We start from the raw sequence: 21,585 nt of genomic DNA, 5'->3' as shown, positions 1-21,585 counted from the left end.
AACTAAATGTGGAAAAATAGCGCAGTCCCGGTTCACGTCGCTTGCGTTTTGGTGGCTTTACGCGAATTTGTCTGAGGGAATGACGCCGCCGCGCGTTACTGTCCCTTTAAGTCATCCTCCTTAATCCTCGGGCTTCAAACAAGAAGATAGCGGTCCTCATTACGTCACGCCCATCTGCCCTTTTCTCTCCGTTTCTCATAAACCTACGCTACTGTTGTGTCCAGGAACGTACGGTCGAGTCCCATTAAGAAGCCGAGCGCGGTGTCTGTGTCGTCCGTCCCCGCCTGTCAAACACGCAGCGCAGGGACCAGCACGACAGCGGCGACGGAGGCAGAGAGACCGAGAGACCGCAGCCTTCTGACGGGATAACATTCTCCTCTTTTATCCCCCTCCTTTTTTTTCTGCTCCGTGGTGGAATAACATTCTTGTGTCGTATGACGTTTTTCTCACTGGTGCCGGACCGGGTTCGAACTCATGAAACGGCACGCAGGCGTTATTTGAGGCGAGTTAAGACGGAGAGGAGAGCGTAGCGGCACAATAAGACTCATGTGGCGGACGGGCTTTGTACTGCAACGGCTCATTTGACGTTAGAACCCATGAAGTAAGTCCACTTGACAAATGTGCGTCTGCTAATTGATCTAGCTAGCTACCTGGAGGCTGCTGCTGCCCATGCGTGTCTATTCAGTATTGTGTGCGTTTGATTGAGCTTTAAGCTAGGCGGCTAACCCGGGTGATGCGCTGGTGCTGATGAGCCCCGTGTGTGTGTGCGTGTGTGTTGCGGAATGATGATTAGAAACCCTCACAAAGCTCATCGGTAGCTCTGATTTCATTGTAATAATAATATAATAATTAGGTTGTACAACAAAAAAAATATTTAAAAAGAAAACAGATCAAATCCCGCCTTATATCTGGTGTTTGTGCTCCGACACGAGCGGGGCCCTGCGAGCATTTATCAAACCGTCCCGAACGCCAAAGAATGGGCCCGCGTCTTCATTTGGAAAACAAAGAATTCGGCTACAGGAGAGGCTGAGCTGCTCAGGTACGCTTGTTTTATTGTTTTTAATTGAGGCACCTGATCAGATTAGTGAGGCGGTCTGCGTTGTGCGGACCCTGAACGCCGCCCCCCCCTTAGTGTCCCCCCTGAATCAGAGTCGTTTACCCTCAAATCCCCCCCACACACCTCCCTCCACCCCGGTTTTTTTCTTCTCCTTGTTACCGGATAACAATGGACGGTGGCGGCATGGATGTGGAGCCCATGCCGGGCTACGTGGAGCTCATCAGCCGAGCCTCCTCCGTGATGCTGGGCGCATGGAGGGACTGTCGGGGATGCGGTCTGCAGCTCTCCAGACAGACTCTCCTGGAGAACGCCTACATCACCTGGACCGAGATCTTCCTCTTCTTCTTCTGCGCCTTTTTGTTCACGCAGGTCAGACGGGGACTTACGGAATGTCTGTTTAAGGTAAGAATCTCCCCTAAGATGAGTTTATTTACCCCTTAATGCATTAGTTTGGGAGCTTATTGTTCTAATTAGGGCCGTTGTTCCTTCCCTAACCCCCGAGGGAGCTACCGTGGAAGGATGTCATTAAGACCGTGTGTGTGTGTGTGTGTGTGTGTGTGTGTGTTCGTTCTTTGACAGCCGCCTGATTAACAGGACGCTGATAGGAATGTCAGAGTGGAAAGCCTGGATAAACGTGTGTGTGTGTGTAGTGGGAGAGAGGAGAGGGTGTGTGTTCGATGTTACCGATCCACTTGTTGGTCTGAGGTAAATACACGTTAGGATCTAAGGTCACATGGTCACTTTGATGTATATGTATATGTTTTTATTGAAGAAAGCTTTTGGCATTACAATGAGCGTCCAGTTGTAGAACATTATTTAGATTATTTTATAGAGATAGAAGGGAAGAAGAGAAAAGAAGACACAAAATAAAAAGAAGAGAATGAAAATGTATTTTATGTATATTTATACATACACATGTGAAAAATCCAGGAAGATCAGTCATATTATTCTTGTAAAAGGATCTCTCCTGCATTCAAAGAGTCTTCAAAAAGACAGTAATGTAAAATTGCAAGACAAAGGCAAACCCATTTAAGAAAATCACATTTTCACCTTCTGAAGCGAGCCGGAAACATATACATCAACCTGTCTACCAGCAGCTCCATCACTAAATGGACATCATCTGGGCTCTTAAGAGGTCGGCACCGCGCTTGCCCCCATTTTCCCTCCACCCATCAAAGTCTCCACCCTGCTGTTCTTGCAAGTGGCCCTCTCTCCATGGACGTGGCCTCCACTTTGTTACTGTTGCATCATCTTGGTCGGGGGTTGGAGTATTCCTGCACAGCAGATGCAGGCGATGTTTATGCTCAGGGCCCCATGTGTGAGGGCCAGATGTGGCCTGGAAATGCAAAGAATGACGTCTGTTTTGCTCTCGCATGCGTGTTTGCCCGAGCAGTTTGCATGCCGTTCATTGCCTCCTATGGAACATGAGGAACCCCGAGGTCTGGAGAGTGTAAGGTCTGGGAAAGGAAAGGTGGGGAATTCCCGGTACGGTCAATCAGGATCGGGCGTGCCCTTGGTTATTTGGTGCATGATTAATCCCGCCTTTACGGTGTTTACATTAGAGACGTAGTGGATGGGTGCAGTGTGAGGTCAACTGTGCTCAGCTAATATCAAATAAGCATTGCTGTCATACGTCGCATGCATGTGAGCATAGCCACACTACATCAGCCTTTATGTGAGTGAAGCCTAGTACCGCTTAGTCCAACACAATGGGCCAATTTCTCATTTGTCAAGTCAGATCTTAAGTAAGTATAACAATACACCTCATAGCTTGTCAGTGATTGATTATTTGTTTTCACTGTATGGATGCAGGTTATGATTATGACTTTGTTGTTAAATTGTTTGGCTGTCGTGTAGCACAATAGACAATTATGAGTGCAAATATTTGATGAGGATTAGATGACATGAGGAAATGTTGGCTCTGGCAGAGGTGGACAAAGAGAGCAGAGGACGATGCGTTCACTGTGTGAGCACAGTGTGGTCTGAAGGTGTGTGTGAGGGTAGAAAATGATGGTTTCCTCTGTCAGACTATGAAAATGTCAGGTGACAGAGAAAAGAAATGCTATCCTATATGACTTGTATGCTGCATATGTAATTACATCGTTCACGTGGCTCTCAGCAGCAGCAGAGGAGGAGTTTTTGTTACTCAAATCATGGAAGCCTCCGCCATGGCTGAGTAACTATTACGACATCGCACCAGCCTCCTCAATCAGTCCTTCACACCGGCATATTCAGGGCTAAAGATGATGTTTGGTTTGAAGAAGGTGCTGATTAATTTTTGAAACCTGTCTACTTCTTTATAGATATCCAATCTTTTAGTTTTTGGCTCTCTTACTTTCTCCTCTTCTTCCAGGCACCTTTTCAAAGAAGGGAAGCTGACCTACTTAGTTTGCTCTTTGTTGTTTCTGTCCAGTTTCAAAGTAGTCTAAGTGTTACCGCACTCTTTAGCTGTGCTGGACTCGGCGTGCTCGGTCAGTAGGAGCAACCGTGGCAGCCCGACCTCATTCCGGGTAGAACCAGACTAGAACCCTCAACACCAGCACGAACGACTGAACGAAGGATTCAACAGTTTATCGGTTACCATGACAGTTATCCTGCGTTCAGACCCCGGTGTGCTTGAAAAGATGAAAGCACAGTCCAGTGAACGCCTCCTCCAGCATTGCATAGTGCTGAGGAAATATGTCAGTGTGTGTTAGCTGTTAGTGTGTTTGTGGTTACCATGGCAGGGAAACCAGGGTCTGCATGGTACCACCATTTCACATGTCAGTGAAGAGAGGCTGCTGGGTGAGATAACATCTGTATGTTGCGGGTGGGGGAGGTCCTCCTCTGTGTGTGTGTGTGTGTGGCTTTGATGAGATGCTGGAGTGTACACATTACAGCAGCCACTCATGTTCAAATGTGAACAATGGATTTAGCTTTTTTTGATGACATTAGCGATGAGCCACTTCAGCTCCATTGTTACGTAAAGACGATGTGGCGAATCGTGGGCAGGAACCAGTGACATTTAGGAATTTACATGAAGGCAAATGTAATGAAAGTGAAGAGTAGTGAAGCTTACATTCACTTCAGAGAAGCTGGATGAGAAATGCCCGAGCTTCATTTCCCTTCACTCCACACAAATGTATCGGTCAGAGTACCTGCATGTTTATGGCTCGGCTATGATCGTTGATTTGCATCTGGTAGTTTATCCATCTATTTAAGTTTTCCACGGCATCTGTGTGTGTTTGTGACAGACTGCGCATTTGTGTGTCTGTCTACTCTGCATGCACACATTTGTCAACCAAAACGTGTTTTGTACGTGCAGTTTGTGTGTGTGTGTGTGTGTGTGTGTGTGTGTGTGTGTGTGTGTGTGTGTGTGTGTGTGTGTGTGTGTGTGTGTGTGTGTGTGTGTGTGTGTGTGTGTGTGTGTGTGTGTGTGTGTGTGTGTGTGTGAGAGAGAGCGCTGTGTGTGTGTGTGTGTGTGTCTAGGAGAGGTTTACAAAGTAAGACAAAAGGATGAGCGGGGATGGATGAAGGAAGGAAGAAAAGGGAGAGAGGAAGTAAGGAATAGAAAGAAGTGGGCAGCACGGGTTGGGGAGCGTGGCTAGAGTGCTGACGGGCATGCTGCAGAAATGATACACACGCTCTGAAAACCTTAGACGTGTTGGCAGAAGCACGTATGTTCACAAACACGCAAACACATGCAAGATGCTCAGTCTAGAGAAACGAAACAGTTTTGTGGTCAGGCCTTGGCATCGGTAGTCTAGGTACCCCACATACACAAATGGACACACAGACACTCACACACACACACACACACACACACACACACACACACACACACACACACACACACACACACACACACACACACACACACACACACACACACACACACACACACACACACACACACACACACACACACTCCATGAAGTCATCAGCACAGACAGAGAGCAGTGTGTGTTCCAGCACCCGAGCTCATTTCCCTGCGTAGAGCCGAGCAGCACCTCCATAGTCTGCCGCCGTGCTAAATGTGAAAGCAGCCTGGGGTTTGACACACCCCACACACACACACACACACACACACAACCACACGTCTCAGGTTCCAATAAGCTGCTGCTCATTGTTGTACATTAGCGCCACAGAGGAAACTGGATACTGGGTTTGTGGTTGGTGAAAGTGATATCCTTTCCATCAAAAGTGCCCACTCAGGTGAAACTTGCTTGTAATTTTGACACTGAGTGTAAGCAATTGTTCTGAAGATTGGTTTATTCCTGGCGGTTGAGTGTTTTGGTGTCCTCCCCCTCCTCCCCGTCTTTTCCTCGCCTGCGTTCTTCATCATCACATGGCGTTTTAAGTGAGCAGCACTCAGGCCATCACCTGACGTGTGATGTATTGCTCTGTTTGAATACATCGCACTGTCCAAACACAGAGCCCTTCTGGTTTTGCATGGCCTGCGTTCACTGTTCAAAAGATTACCTCGCCTTTTCCCACACAGAGGTTGGAGCTGTAATTAGTCGCAGGCCAGTGATGGATGTTGTTGTCGTTGAAACGCATCCACGATCCACTTGTATTGATCCTATTTGTTTTTGTTTTCACCGAAACGTGGGGCTGCAGGATTTCGGGTTTGCTTTGTTTGCGTCTCCATCAGCAGGACGGCGGACAGGAAGCGGTTGTGTGCTCTTGATCTTTACTGCGAGAAAGTGAATCATTCCCACGGCAGCCATATATGCCACCGGCTACAATGCAGGCTCATGAATCAGCTCTGTTTGCTGACTACCACAGTCAGTCCAGGGCAACCCTTCTGCTCAGCTGGCTGGAATGCTTTCTGTAGCCTTGACCACTACTGCCAGTCTCCCTCTCGCTCTCTCTCTCCCTCCCTCCCTCGCCCTCTCTCCCTCCCTCCCTCCCTCGCCCTCTCTCCCTCCCTCCCTCCCTCCCTCGCCCTCTCGATGGGCTTTCGATGGACAAAAATACATTGTCGTCTTCACACTTGGCAGCTGCCTCTCCTCTAACAAGGCCTCGCTCTGTCACAGTGTGAGAGAGTGTGGCGGTCAGAGGAAATGTCGCTCAGTGTGTGTGTGAACTCCACAGTTAATAATGACTCGGGCACTCCTCTTCCCTTTTGGCTTCAGCAGGACCCCAGAGGCATTTGTTGTCATCGGCGAATCCACCCCGTCTACGATCTTTACATCTCTCTTTCCTCCCTCTTGCCCTTTCTTCTTCTCCCTCTCCCTCTGCTCGCCACTTCACATCTGGGCTTCTTTGGTTAGCACAGCCACAAAGCAGGTTAGCTCCGAGGGCATTGTCTCCGTGCCATCTGGCAACGGTTACCGAGGTGTGACTCAGAGGGCCCTCGGTCCACTCGGTGTAGTCACCCCTTCAAATCCCCTCATGTAGAGCGAGGGAATGACGGATGTGTTACTGTGCCAATGATTCATGTAGATGATTCAAGACAAAAGCCTCAACCTCATTAACTATGTCACAAGTGAAATTCTTTAAGGTTGACATGGTATTTTAATCTTTATAGGCGTTTCCTGTAGCTTCTTAGAATGTTCATTAGCTATGTTTACGGTCTTAAGTGTGTAACGTCTTACTACAGTGGAGATATTGGCTCATAAGCAAAGGACAACAGAGGAATCCACTCTAATTGGAACACATTATATTGTATATGGAATGTGGACATTAAAAAGAACATAGCGTAATATATGAACTATCACACAGTCTGGAGTGACGCCACAGTACTCCAGCTCTGTCTACACCACTCCATTCCAGCAACACACACACACACACACACACACACACACACATAGCTTATAAGATAATAGTGTCATGTGATGTAGTAAACAGGATTAATGTTATTAGCCAGCAGGGTCATCCTATAGCTCCTGTTCAATATGCAGTGGGATTCTTATCATCCTGCATTATTAATCAATACTATGATGTGTAGTGGTCACTGCTTTCACCGCAATAGCTTTACAACCTGAATTGAACCTTAATGCTGTCGCCTCATAAATCCCCCTGCCATACATCGGGCCCGTTGTGAATCTGAACACATCTACACACACACACACACATCCCCCTCCTCTTCCTGTCTTTGTGTGTTGCCGGTGGCAGAGTCGCTGCATTATGAATGACAGCCTTATGTCCTCATGCTGTGTGTTTGGACAGGGAGAGGCTTGCATGGACAAGCTGAGAGCTCGACGTGCGACGACTTCACATTGGTGCCCCCAGTTCTGCCTCTCTTCTCTCTGTAAATGAGTGGTTGAGTGAGCTTTGTTAGAATCGTAAACGCACTGCAGTACCAGTAATACTACACAGCCATGCTGGGGGTCTGATGAGGTCACCTAAAGAAGGATACAGTAAACCAGGAGAGTCTTGGAGATCTGACAAGAGGTCTGATCAGCTCTAATCCATCCTGTGTGGGTGTTAGGGGGGCACCAGGGGGTTTAAGACCCAAGACTCCCTTTGTAGATGTGTACACACCCCATCATTATACTGTATAGCCCTGGTGAATCCCCTATTGTCCTGTCAAGTCACAGCCTGCCCCAAGCATAGGGGTTGGACAATCCACAAGCGGCGGAAAGAATGTATGTATACATGCATGCATGTATGTGTATGTGGGTGCGTGTGTGTGTGTATGCTCCACTGTGTAGGCCCCGCGTTGGAAACTCAAGTGCAGCTTGATGGAAAGAACATTTCCAGTTGGTAGGATGGGCAAAGATACTCTTTCCTCCAGCTCTGTTTATACACACACTTAACCTTACAATACTCCTGTCTGCACTGTGATTAAAGCAAAGATGTGAGTAAGTCATACACACGCATGTAATTAATATATTCAGTGGCTTATTTAATGTACACACCAACCGTTGTATAAACAGGGGAGTCTGCCAGGTGAGGATGTGTGTGCTGAAGGGGCCAAGGGAGCAATCTGCTCATTTACTTTGATGCTGGAAGGTCACACAGTGTCAGGGAGACAAACTAACTAACTAAACTAACTAACATCTTAACAGGTGCACCTGCTCTCTTTCTCTTTCTCTCTCTCTCTCTCTCTCTCTCGCGCTCACACACACACACACACACACATGCAGACACAGGCATGCAGGAAGTTGACTCAACACACTCAACTCTTAAATATAATTGATGTATAAGGAACTGAAACTGTTTCAAAGTAGATTGTGACTTAAACTGAATATGTGGTGGCTTCCTTGGTGCACGATGCTCATGCTCCCATGCACGCTTGCCCCCTCCCCCCCACCCCTTCCCATCCTTTGCCTCCTCCACTCTGCTGATGGAGGTGAAGACAGATGCTCTATGTCACCTCCATGACACATGATGTCACCACTTGCCTCTTTTCACCTGCGGGAGTCTGGCTTCCACGGGAGGGCATAAGAGGCTCATACGATACACACTGCCCCCCCCCCCCCCCCAGGGCCTGCCCCCTTTGTGCAGGCGCCATGACCCACCTGTGGGATCCGACTAGGACTCGATCCCTCTGCCGGCTTCCCACCCGCGGACACAGGCAATTGTGCCCATAGGGATGCACGATCTTTGGTTACACTTGCCTACCGTCTCAGATACTTTCAACACAACAAGGTTCTCTGCTGGGAGCTTACAGGGAGCGACTGGTCTCTTCTGGGTTTTATCCAGAACTGTAAGATTATTAAAAGTCTCTTTCTAATGCCATGTTCAATAGACCAGAGAGACAGTATCCCATTATTAGTTTAAAAGTGCGTTGTAAGAGCTTTGTATCGGATCAAAATGTTTCACACAAACCACTCACAGGTGCAGAAGTGCAGTCGTCATCACAGAGCTCAACATCTTGTGAACTTGTGTTCAGTAGAAATGCATCTGCGGCTGGATTCATATGTTTTAGTATTCAGTTCTTCAGAGGAGAGGCTTGGGGAGGAAGAGAGATGTTAGATAAGCACTTTTCTTCAGCCTAGACTTGAGTCATTTCATGTTACATCTTTCTGCGATTGAGTCCAAACCTTGAACGCCAATGTGACGGCGCCGAGTCATCAGTTCTGCTCAGCTTCCTGCCCTCAGGCCGCACACCTGACCTCAGTCATGCCCAGTAGACCAACTGAGTGGCAAGAGCAATGGAAGCTAAGCTCAGAGGACTGATGCGGTGAGGCAGAGCTCTATTGAACAGGTCCACATGTGAACCAGAGTCCAAACTCACTGGCCTAGTTTGTTCCCTGGTGCAGCAGACCATTAGGGTCCATTCAGCCGCTCTCTCCTCGCTTCCTCCAGGAAGGGCAGAGGGGGGGAAATGGAGAAATATTTGAATGAGCGGAAGATGAAAGGGAGAGCGTTATGAGAGCTATGGAGTGCAGCTGCAGATGAACAGAGAGCAGGAGAATGGAGGAGGAGAGGAAGGCCGGCGTGGAGACGGACTGGAGAGAGCTTTGAGCCTCACTGTAAGAGCGTGGCAGCACCTCTGCTTCAGTGCTAAGGGAACCACTCGCTTGTGTGAAGTCTCTTTCACACCGACTCTTGTCTCCTCCCTCTCTAGTCGGAGCGTCTCCTCCATTTCCCTCTCTCCTCTTTTCGAGTTTCAGACCTTCCACTCCCCCTCTTTAGCAGGAGAGGACGGTGAAATGAGAGCCAGTGACGCCCCGGTGCTTAAAGTACAAGTTCAGCCTGTGTTCCAGAGAGGGCGAGAGCTGCCGGAGAGAGCCGCTGAATGGTCGCGGGTCCCAGCTGAGTGTAATTCAAGGCCCTGTCATTCATCCGACAGGGGACTAGTGGATTATCTCGCCGTCCTTGACCCAGTATGCTCCACTCTGTAGGCCTGCATTGAAAAGTAAAGTGCAGCTTGATTGAGAGTGGGCAGAGAGGACACAGTGACGTCGGCTTCACAGGCACAGAGGCAGAGAATGGGCCCACTGGAAGGATGTTTTATAATCCAGATTTGCATGGGAAGCAAAGACATTGTGCTCACAGGGATCAGCATGTAAAGGGACCATCCTTACTTAGACGCCACTAACAAATACCTTGATGAGGAGCTAATCCTTAATCCTGAATCTGCTATTGGCTGTGCTCTGGCACTAGGGGAGGCCACAGTCTGTGTGTAAAGACCAGCCACTATCAGACGGGCCATTCATGTCCACCTGCTGCTCTGAGGCTGGGGTCTGTGATCCATGAGGTACCTGAAGGGTCCCACCTAAAGAATCCAATGTAAAGGAAACCCCCAAATATCTATGATTGTTAGTTAATAGGTGAGATTGTTTAACGTTTATACACCTGTAGTTTACCACCTCACCTAATCCCTCAATGGGTGTAGGGACGACTCATTACTGTGAGTGCAGCTCTCACTTGGTCTGTTGTGGACAGCAGCAATTTATTTAATCAAACCACCATTTGCTTACAGTCAACTGCCACCCAACATGTCTTGAAGGGCTGGAAATTCCCTGTGAAACCAAACTATGCTAACTTCCTCATATAGAGCAAAAGATGGGTCCTTTCCAACCGCTCTGATAACTCCTTGGGTCTCCTCAGCGTGTTCTAAACGCGCACAATGCTGCCTAAATATGGCTAAATACACTCTTGTCTCCATGCGCTGCCAGTAATCCACCGCTCCCATCCTCATCCTCTGAAGATGTGCCACCAGCTGAGGAGTTTTGCATCGTCTCCTTTGCTTACTAAATGCAGCCGCCACTCACTTCCGCACCGAGTAAGGAAAAGGTGGATACAGGTTAAGCGTAGGGACAGAAAAGGTAGAAAGGAATGGATCCGGACTGTTGGGAGGAAGAGAAGTATCGGCGGGGAAACACTATGGGGGGGCGTCTGGGGGCGGTGAAAGAGTTTGGGAGCTTGGGGGGGGTGGGGGGGATTGTGTGCTGACAGCTGGCCTCTATAAATAAATGTCGCAGGCGGGGGGGACGGGGACACAGGGGAGAAAGGGAGAAGGAATGAGCGAGAGGAGAAGAAGAATGAGCGATGAGAAAGAGGGGAGGATGATGGAGCTGTACTGAGAGAGGGAGAGAGAGAGGAAGAGAGAGAGAGAGAGAGATGAGTATGCTGCAGTGCTCACCCAGTCATGACTTGCTAAACTTTCGCCACAGGTCACCTCGGTCTCGGCCAATCAGCGGTCCACATGCGATCAGGTGACCCAGCGTGCCTTCTGCTTTTTTTTTTCTTCTTTCCCACGTGCGATGGCAGAGGCCCTCAAAGTGTGTCAGGGCTTTTATCTCACATCGCTCTCTGCCGCCAGCTTCCTTCTCTATCTTGTTTTTTCTCTCTCTCAGTCAAAGCCAGAGGACCAAAGAAAAGAGACAGAGAGAGACAGAGAGAGACAGAGAGTAGTAGACAGAGAGAGAGACAGAACCGTACATGGACGTTGAGACGGAGACAGATGAATTACATTATGGTGTATTTAGGTTTCAGTTGCGAGCCTGGATGTCTGCCTGGTTTGACTTTCCCGTGCTGCCAGGTGTACATCCAGCTGTGTGCGATACTCTCTCCATTAAATTGTCATGTGATCAGTCACAGAGCCATGCCGTATAGATTTGGTGAGACGTATCACTGACCAGGAAACCCATCACTTTCTCTCTCCTGTTACAGTCTGATTGATAGATTGCCCCCGTGTGTGTGTATATGTGTGTGTATGTGTGTGCGTGTGTGTGTTGGTGTGTTGTCCACTTGTGTGCCTTTTGTCTCTGTTGTTAGGTAGGATCCTGTGTGCGATTTGGTTTCTGTTTTCCACAGGCCGCCCGTCTAATGTATGCATTTCCCTGATCTCACCTCGGCTCTCTCTCTCTTAGCTCGGCGCCGTGTGTCCACCTTTTGTGTTTCTTCATTTCGCCCGGGCTGGGAGTTCATGACACAGTATTTGTCAGTTCCCCCGCACGTTTTCTGAGCTCTACCTCACTTGTGGACCCCCGTAACGGCCCAGATGAAGGGCGATCGCAAACAGACAGGGGAGGGTTATCGCAACGGAGAGAGATGGAGAGAAGAGATAAACCCAGAGACAAAGGATGGGACTGACTGTTTCAGGGCGCAGTGTGACTAGAAAGGGGAAGGGGAGGTGCAGAAGGAGAGCATATCTGAGGGTGTGTGTGCGTGTTATCAGGCTAACTGAGGACCTCAGGAAACTTCTGTCTGACTTCCTCTTTTTCTGCCGCTATAGCAAAACCACAATGAGACTGATGAGAGTCACACTTCTGTGTTCAGTCACATGCAGACGATGTAGGTCAAGGATATTTTGGTGTGTTGTGTGCATTAAGAACGTGCTGACTCAACACAGCGTCCAAACGACATTCTAACGCTCTTGTCGTCACTTAAAGAAAGCTAAAGTCAATTTAAATAGGTAAAGTTTATTGTTTAGGCTATGAAGGTGTAACTTTTTAACTGTAGATTTATTAGAATTTGCCTCTAGGGGCCTCAGTTGTCAATCACGTCTCCATTTCCACCGCTCCACAACCTTACACACTGCTGCTGTAACGGCCTTCAATACACAGAAATCTCAAGTAAACCACTGCAGACATTGTTTGGGTAAACAAAATGGATTTAAAGGCTGGACTGAAGTGCTACAGTGTGATGGTGGCTTAGCTGGAGTATGCAAAGTGTTTCCAGATGCATCCAGCGCTTTATTCATTTGTTCCAGCTTTGTGTCTCAAACTTCGCTTATACTATCGCAGCGGCTGTCCTCGATTACACCCAGGCGTGTAAAGATACCGTCCACGTTCCATCTAACGTCCATCTGACTTCGTAGCTGTTGAAGTTGTTGTTTTCGTAGTTCAGAAACAATGTGCTTGGAAGTAGTTTCCATCCCTCTGATGAACATGTGCGGTCATGCTGCCGTTGGATCAAATCCCACACTCTCTCAGAAAATTCCTTTGACCGACATTCTTCACAAAATGACTTGTTGTTGACGTGGACCATCTTGAACACTGTTGGAAGTCGTGAGATATTGGAGGACTGTGGCGGCCAACAATGGCAACAACGCAAATGGTAGATCTGAAATGTTAGATTTGTCTTTTACTGACTTGTTGTTGTCTTTTCCTCCCTCCAGCCTCTCTCACAGTGGTGCAGGCTGCTGCCCAAAGATGCTGCCAAGATGCCCGAGAGCACGTGGAAGCTGGTCTTCTACTCCATGTCGTGGTCCTACAGCACCTACCTGCTCTTCTTCAGCTCCTACTCCTTTTTCCACGACCCACCTTCTGTCTTTTACAGTAAGCACCTCTTTAATTGTTGCTGAGAACGCACGCGTTTTACCTCAGAGTAAATAAGGATCTGAAGTGGGTTTTAATCTGATAAAACAACAGCCGGCACCGTCTAATCCCATAGATGGTGAAGGTAAATGTTACTCTGAGTGTTCAGATGGAGATATTGATACAGATTGTAGTGTGTGTGCAGGATAACAGTCTGCTGTAGCCTTTACTTTCTTTATTATTGATATTTTTGGTTCCATTTGACAGTGCAAAGTTGAAGTTATGCTCTGCTTTTTTTTTATAGTCATCAGAAGGCGCACAGGAATGATCTAACAAGATGATGGAGAGAGGTTTTACGAGAGAATCCAGTGCCTTCTGCCCGTTTGACAAACAAATTAGCCGCTTGAGGGAACCTAATGGAGAATAGATGCATGATGGGTAACATTCTGCCACGGCGATGGCTGCAGCGCTAATGGAGGAGAGATGCGGGTTGGAATCTCAATGGGGGATTCCTGTCATAAAGCAGCGTCGTCTTTATAGCCCATCGGAAGCCGAGGTGTCGGGGGCCGCGGTCCAAACCCTCACTCCCTCTGAGTGGCGCGAGCCGAGTCTCTGCTCGACAGCGCCAGGTCCATCTTTAATAGCTGCATTACCCCTAATAGCTGTCAGCCCGAGACGTGAGCGGGTCCTAATGTGGACTGTCAGGGAACGAGGGGCGAGAGGGAGAGAGAGAGAGAATACAAAGAGGAATGGAGAGGGCAGGAGTAGAGCGAGTGTATCCAGAGGAGAACAGTACGACAGCTCCAGTTCCTGTGTTGTCCATTGGCAGCTCTCCTGTGTAGCAGCTTTCTTCTCAATGTTTAATGACAGAAGGACCAATCAATAAACATCACACACGTAACCCCATCTCAGCAGAGACGACCGTTACTCCCAACAACCGGGGCAGAGTTTCCGACCATCCAGCCAGCCAGATAGGTTTCAGAGACATGAGCTCGCCAGGCCGTCTTCCTCCGGCACTTAGAAACACACACTGCTCTAAACGAACAGGAATTAATTTGGTTTAATGATTGAAATACTTTCATAGAGAATTCATTTGAATTAGCTGCGTTAGGGCCCAAACACCCCACCAGCACTAAGATGTCAAGCATTCCCTCAGTATGATGTTGGTAATGTGTGTGTGTGTGTGTGTGTGTGTGTGTGTGTGTGTGTGTGTGTGTGTGTGTGTGTGTATTCTCTAACAAAGCACAGAGCATGGCTCTATGAAAAGGAGACAGTGACCAATCTCACTAACTTTTTCTTCTTGAGCTCTAAACCTCATGTTGTTTGCAGGCTATAGGAAGGTGCAATCATACATCTATTTATTAAAGGAGCTGTGGCGAGGGCTCATTAAAGATGCGTAAAGCGGGCAGAGCCTCCCTTCACCCAATCACTGGTCGTGTTCAGCTCAGTGCTAATGAATATTCATGAGCCGGTCACGAACTGAGGCGCGTCTCTGCTGAGCCAATCGCAAAGTGGTGTTTGAATATTCATGACCCTGCCCTCGGCTTACCTACAGACCCCCCCCCACCCCACAAACACACACACACACACACACACACACCCCAGCTGTTGTGGACCGTCTGATACCGATGACGCACCGGCGTCCGCTGTGTGAAATGCTGCGTAATCGACCTCCGGTGGAGTCGTGATCAGATTACCAAACTAAACTCCAGCGCGGCTCAGAGAGCAGCAGGATTTAAGCGGCCCTAGTGTGCGTGTGTGTGTGTGTGTGTGTGTGTGTGTGTGTGTGTGTGTGTGTGTGTGTGTGTGTGGCCTGTGCACCATCCAACACCACAGCCTATAGTCTCATTTACTCTGTGATGACTAACAAATCTGTTTTGACAGAGTAGTGCAGTGAAATCCTGTATTTTCTTTCCCATATGTTGTGAAATATGTTTACTCTGCTGCTGATGCACCCGTCACCTTTTGTAATCTATTAAATCCTCACCCTCTGCTGCAACAACAAGAAGCTATTTCTCTACTACAGGCTCTTAAACACAACATCTGCTGTCGTATATCTCTGTGATCATCATCGGTTGACAACTCACGACTTGGGTGAGATCATTTATTGAGATTTACGGTCGCCCCCTCTTTGTGTTTCTCCAGACTGGAAGAGCGGCATGTCGGTGCCCACAGACATCGCCATCGCCTACCTGATCCAGGGTAGCTTCTACGGCCACTCCATCTACGCCACCGTCTACATGGACGCGTGGAGGAAAGACTCGGCCGTCATGGTGGTGCACCACATCATCACTCTGGCACTCATTATCTTCTCCTACGCCTTCAGGTACGCCTCCACCTTTAAACCGCCACAGGCTTCCATTAGGACAGCGTAGACGGCAAACTTCGTACTTTTGTCTGATAATCAAGATTGTGTTGCGTTCAGGTGTAGCTGTAGAATGTCCCACCTACACAGATCTGTGGCTTCCTGTCTATGAATAAACCGATTTCACAGAATCGAGCCCAAGGAGCGGCGGTTTGTCTCTGCTCAGCAAAAAACCCAGAGCGGGAACGAGTCACCCGATAACAACCGAGTCGGAAATGCTCCAGTTGGTTCATTTCCTGTAATTAAATAAAAAATGAGGAGCAGATTAGTCGCAGAAGGGCAAAGAAAGGTTGGAGGAAAGCTGGGAATTAACAGAGCCTTGAAATGCACTGCAGTGTATTATTTAATCAGGATTCTGCTGACTGTATGGACTGTAAAATATTTATGTACAGGTACATCATTTATAAACCCCGTACACTCACACACACACACACACACACACACACACACACACACACACACTCGCACTCACACTGGCTCCCTGCCTTCCTTTCAGATATCACAACGTGGGGATTCTGGTGTTGTTCCTCCACGACATCAACGACATCCAGCTGGAGTTCACCAAGCTCAACATCTACCTGAAGGCCAGAGGAGGAAGCTACTACCTCCTCAACGACGTGCTGTCCAACATGGGCTCCGTCAGCTTCAGCATCACCTGGTCAGCTCCACACACACACACACACACCCTTTAGTCTCTGTGGGTTGTCTGCAGTCCCTTGTATTCATGTCTCCCTCCCTCCCTCCTTCCCTGGCAGGTTTTGGTTCCGTCTCTACTGGTTCCCACTGAAAGTCCTCTACGCCACGTGCGTCTCCAGCCTCCAGTCGGTCCCCAGCATCCCCTTCTACTTCTTCTTCAACACTCTACTCCTCGCCCTGCTGCTCATGAACATCTACTGGTTCTTGGTGAGAACACGCAAACGCAGAGACGCTTACATCTCTGCTAGAATCCATCAGCGTCAAACACAACCACGAAGCATTGTTTTGTTTTGTTGACATTTCACTCCCCTCTCTTTTGCAGTTCATTGTGATTTTCGTGGTGAAGGTGCTAAAGATGAAGGAGGTGAACGATGTGAGGGAGTACGAGGACGAGGACGGGGCCAAAGCAGCAGCGGGCCTGCTCAAAAGACCCCAGGCGGAGAACGGCGGCGGCGGCGGTGATGATGATGACGATGATGATGCTGGACGTCACAACTCTGCACAGGGGTGAGCAGCACCTTCAAACGCTTTTAACCTCCTGAGGATGTTGGTTGAGAAATAGAGTAAAGTGGATCCTGCAGGTCGCTCACTCAACAAGTCAGGCTGACATCATTTTCTTTTTGTTTCCTCTGCATGTGTGTGTGTTGATTACACTTACACCTGCTGACTGCCATGTGGTTTTCATTGTAAAACTGTTGCGTTAAAAATGGCTGCACGCCGGCGGCGGCGGTGCCACCCACTAAACCTCGTCAAGTCAAGCTAATTAGCAGCGTCTCTATGTCCTGGCGGAGGGATTGTGTTTGGGTCGGCCCCGGGTTCCTTTGTGGCACGAAACGGGAAGAAAGCCAACTCCTCCCCCCCCAGGCAGGACAAACAAATGGTAGCGCCCTCGTCATGACAGGAAGCTGCAACCTTTTGATGTCAGCTTTGAGGCGCCAGTAGAATCCATCATCTCCACGGTGAACTGTGGCCCTAAAGTACACCACACACACACAGACAGACACACACACATACACACTAATACTATAGAGTATGCTCTGTGGTCTCGTCTCAAATGTGTGGTATTCTAAGAAGTCGTGAGTCAGGATGTTGGGAACTGACTATTATATTACTCTGATATACGGTACGCCAGTGGACAGTTTCGTACATTTGGGCCTTATTTCTAACTAGATTTGAGTTCTAAGTGAGTTTTTCTTGCTTAAGTCTTGGATCACAGTTGTGCTTGAACATTTATTCTTTCCTCACAGGTTTTTCAATTATTAAATTTGCACCTATAGAGGAAGCAATTTGCACGTTGGGCTCCTCTGGGCTTTTATCACACACTGACTCCCTCCCCAAAGGTCATTGAGTTGCGTAACACACTGGTCTCTTTGGGCTCCAGAAGTGCGAACACACACACACACACACACACACACACACACACACAAACACGCTGCACTTCATCTACCTTTTATCTAGCGTTATGGATTTATCAGCGGCCTCAGCCTTCAGCCTCATGTGTGTGACTAACATGTGCGCCTGTATCATCGTGGGCTGATTATCAGGTTAGCCTTTGACCACTGACACTCCTAAGACCCGCTACCCTGAACAAATCTCTATCTGCCGCCAGATTAAGACTGACAAACAGGAGAACAGGAGAACAGGAGTACAGGCGACTCTCCACACCGCGCAAAACAAACGCAAGCCGATTGATAACGGATGCAGGAGTTCTTGTTTGTGTGAAGTGTAGATGAAGCAGATCTGTGGCTCTTGTGCAACAGGCAGCTCTCTCTCTCTCTCTCTCTCTCTCTCTCTCTCTCTCTCTCTCTCTCTCTCTCTCTCTCTCTCTCTCTCTCTCTCTCTCTCTCTCTCTCTCTCACACACTCACACACTCACTCACACACACACTCACACACACACTCACACACACACAGGTAGATAGGATCAAAGCTCCCTGGGACCATATGGAGACGTGATTATGTGGCACGTCTCATCAACCTGACCTTGAACACTGGCGATATCCTCTCCGCCCGCTAATACACACACGCACACACACACACACACATCTGCTGATCACTCACTCACTCACTGTCTCTCTGCTCTCTCTCCTTTGATAGGAAACAAGTGCAGAATGGGATCACCAAGGACAAGCATCTATAATGGGGCTCTCTGTCGCCACCACCTGGCACCACGACAACGCTACAACCACGACAAGACCCCCCCCCCCCCCCTTGACTGGTACACGCTCGGAAAGGTGGAAACGGGAAGATTATGACAAAAAAAAGACAAAAGGAAACACCAAGTTAGGGTGCAAATGATTTTTATTCATTTTATTTGTTCTACGTCATCAGTCAGTTTGTTTTCGGTTAATTCTTTTTTTTTATTATTATTATTATTATTATTATTATTATTATTATTATTATTATTATTATAGCACTGTGAATGTTGTTTCAGGTGACAGTTTTAATGTTGACTTCATGTGTGATTTAGTAGAAACAAAGCGGTTTGAGTGAGAGCTGGGCTGTGGGTGCCTCCCCCCTCCCTCCCTCCCTCCCCCCGAGCAGAGCATCAGCACCCACACAGGGCAGGTTCAGACCCACACCTCACCATCAGTGGGTGTGGATCCGCTCTGGGTTTTGTCCCCTCTGCCCTGTCTGACTGCCGACGCTCGAGGTGAAAGGTTAAGAAGATGGCGGAGGAGTGAGGAGGAGTTTTGTGCGGTGAGAGAGCCCGGGGTCGGCTGCTGGGGCTGGATTCTGTCCCGATCATCACACAAGTCAGTGGCTGAGCTCGCACAGTCCCGGCTCCTGTGTTTGTGTGTCTGTGTGTGCGTGCGTGTGTGTGTGTGTGTGTGAATTGTGGAGGAACAGGCGCCACAGATATTCACTTGGCATTCCTGTACAAAGAAGCATTTTCACTTTTTCTTTCTTTTCGGTGTGTGTTGCACAGCATCTGTTGCTGAAATGAAGGCAGACAAGCTGATTGCTGGTTTGATGACAGCAAATAGCTGGACTTGATTGACTGGGTTTCATTTTAACGATCATCTTCATGAGTTCTTTTCTTTCAAAAAAAAAAAAAAAAGGGAATTTGAATCACATTGCTAACCAATCAGACGGTGGTGGCGGTGAGAAATCGGAGCCACAGCCCAGAACAACTTGTGTAAAGAAGAAAAGATAAACATTACGATACAAACATATGTATGCACACATTATGGTATTCTGGAATGCATGACATTGGAATGGTTTTGGAAAAATATGCTACGAAGTTGTCTTTAAAAACAAATGATGAAGAAAAGATCCACTAGTTATGTAATCACAATGTCAAGACGGTAATCTTTATAAATGTGAAACACTGAGCAGGAACCACTGAACACACACACATAAACCACAGAGCAGGAGGGGTTAGATTGGTCTCAGGATGCCCACATGGGGGGAAACCGACATGTGAGGAGTCAAAACGACTGAGCAATCACAGAATTCTGCGACCTAATCTTCAATCAGGCCTCACTGCCTCCTCCTCCTCCTCCTCCTCCTCCTCCTCCACTTGGCTGAGGAGCGGCTGACCTTTCTCTCCTCCCGAGCCTGTGGTTTCCGTATGTGTGTCAGTGGACCGACGCTGCCCCTTTGTCGTAAATAAGGAGTGTGTCCATCCTTCTCGATCAAATCCGAGCTCTTGTTTGAATGAACGGCACGCTTGTGCAGCTGGAGCAGGCCGCAGATGTTTCTGTCCACGGACGCATTTTTAGTCGATGGGTTCGTCTTCCTCTGTCCCCCGCTAAAAAGTTGACTTGATTTCAACACCACCATTGTTGCTCTAAGTGTAGCTATTGATTGACTGTATTTGGAATTGCTGCTGTTTTTCATTTCCTCTGAGAGCACTGTTTGTATTCCAGATGTTTTCTGCTGCGCATGAGTCCGATCAGATTTCCAGGGACCAGGGAGTTATCGCCCTCGACTACAGTCATCTGTATTTAGCCTCCGATCTCTTCCCTTTTAATCTGAACGCCGGCTCACACTCATTTTACTCCAGACTGTAAGGAACACGGTATCTCACATGTTGGTGTTCTGGCCTCTGGGCAACAGGAAGTGGTGAGCTCTGCTGGATTCACTTGCTTTTGCAGATGTTTTACCTGCTCAACTGTGAAACTATTTTATCCATTATTTGCTGTTAATTTCTGTTAGATGATTACAGAAGTGAGGTAGTGATATCTGAACCGGGGGAGAGGAGATCCCTGAGCTCTGCTGTGATTCTGTGTGTGAACGGTGCGTCTTCTCTCCACGTCTCTCTCCCAGTGAGCTGAACTACACACAGGGCCGCGCTGTGCAATGTGAACGAGAAGACCACTTTTATCTCTAATTGATAAATGTGTCACAGGGTTGTGGAGCCGTGAAGGCGGAGACGCTTCGGCTCAGTCGGTCCACTTTGCTTTTTAAAACTCATTTGGTCGATTCTGAAGCAGCGCAGGCTCACAGCCCGGAGCCTCTGGGTGCAGGTTGTGGGGAAGACGTGAAGCTCCATTCAGTCGTCCAACTCGCACATTTATGATATGGACGCACATTATGAGCCTCCAGTGAGGTTGAGCAACAGCAAACAGGAAGGCAACACTTTCTGATTCAATCTTTGTCCCTACTGAAGGAAAACCCTCTCTTCAAACATTTACTCCACTCTACTGATTTGTCCTAACAAGTTATTCAGTCAGAAAACCGAGCTGCATGGTTGAACATTAAGAAAACTATGACGGCTTATTAGAACAACTAAAGCGGACCGCTTTAACACAATGGTTTCTAATTTAAGTGTAAAGCAGGAGAAAGCACCAGGGGAGTGAGATCAGTTTATTTCAAACAGGTCTCATTACAAATCAACTTTATTGCTGAGATTAAGTATGTTGGGAACAAGACGGACTAGAGCAGATTGCTGCTTTAGAATCAGGAAGAGTATTCTTAGACTGTCATGTGACCCGTTTGTCCTTCATACATCATTTGTTTACAGGCAGGGCTAAAACGGAACTTCCTATATCAGCATTCTTTGCCGTTGAACTCTGCAAATGAGTGAAGGCAACATTCAGCGTGATCCGTCTAGTTTCAGTTCATACTGTGAGGGGAAATTGGCTTAAATCAAATTCTGTGTTGATTTTAAGGTCAGATAGTGTTTTGCCATGGTTGAATCGTTTTTTTCCTCTCCTTTAGCAGAAAATGTCACTCAATGACAGAGTAGTTGACCCGTTTCTCATAGATGTGTGCAGTGCAGTGGTGTTGACAGCGATGTTCCCAAACAGATCACGTCTCCTTCAATAGAGATGACTCATGAGAGTTCATTGTGTGAGTTGGTGCGACTGAAGCGGCTCCCAG

General features: G+C 48.0%; 1 protein-coding gene across 1 annotated transcript; it reads left to right on the top strand.

The window, feature by feature from the left end:
- The first annotated feature begins 205 nt into the window (after window positions 1-205).
- cers1 (ceramide synthase 1) lies at window positions 206-20,828 on the top strand. Its single transcript, XM_076153583.1, has 7 exons — window positions 206-1,459; window positions 13,059-13,218; window positions 15,343-15,523; window positions 16,059-16,220; window positions 16,318-16,465; window positions 16,581-16,765; window positions 18,355-20,828. Exons 1-7 carry the CDS (start codon window positions 1,226-1,228, stop codon window positions 18,395-18,397), a joined length of 1,113 nt encoding a protein of 370 aa, XP_076009698.1. The 5' UTR covers window positions 206-1,225; the 3' UTR covers window positions 18,398-20,828.
- Window positions 20,829-21,585: the final 757 nt, after the last annotated feature.

This window comes from Genypterus blacodes, unplaced genomic scaffold (genome assembly GCF_046128005.1).
Source record: "Genypterus blacodes isolate CSIRO-AG114 ecotype Tasmania unplaced genomic scaffold, CSIRO-AGI_Gbla_v1 ptg000058l_1, whole genome shotgun sequence".
NCBI classification, from domain to species: domain Eukaryota; kingdom Metazoa; phylum Chordata; class Actinopteri; order Ophidiiformes; family Ophidiidae; genus Genypterus; species Genypterus blacodes.
Note: the sequence above shows the minus strand (reverse complement) of the source record. Positions and strands in the feature narration are given on the sequence as shown.

What these genes read in the sequence shown, in the direction of transcription:
- cers1 (XM_076153583.1), top strand. Translation starts at nt 1,226, where the DNA reads ATGGACGGTGGCGGCATGGATGTGGAGCCCATGCCGGGCTACGTGGAG. An exon ending in TTACGGAATGTCTGTTTAAG is followed by an intron (nt 1,460 to 13,058) that starts GTAAGAATCTCC and finishes TCCTCCCTCCAG; the next exon opens with CCTCTCTCACAGTGGTGCAG. An exon ending in TGAACATCTACTGGTTCTTG is followed by an intron (nt 16,466 to 16,580) that starts GTGAGAACACGC and finishes TCTCTTTTGCAG; the next exon opens with TTCATTGTGATTTTCGTGGT.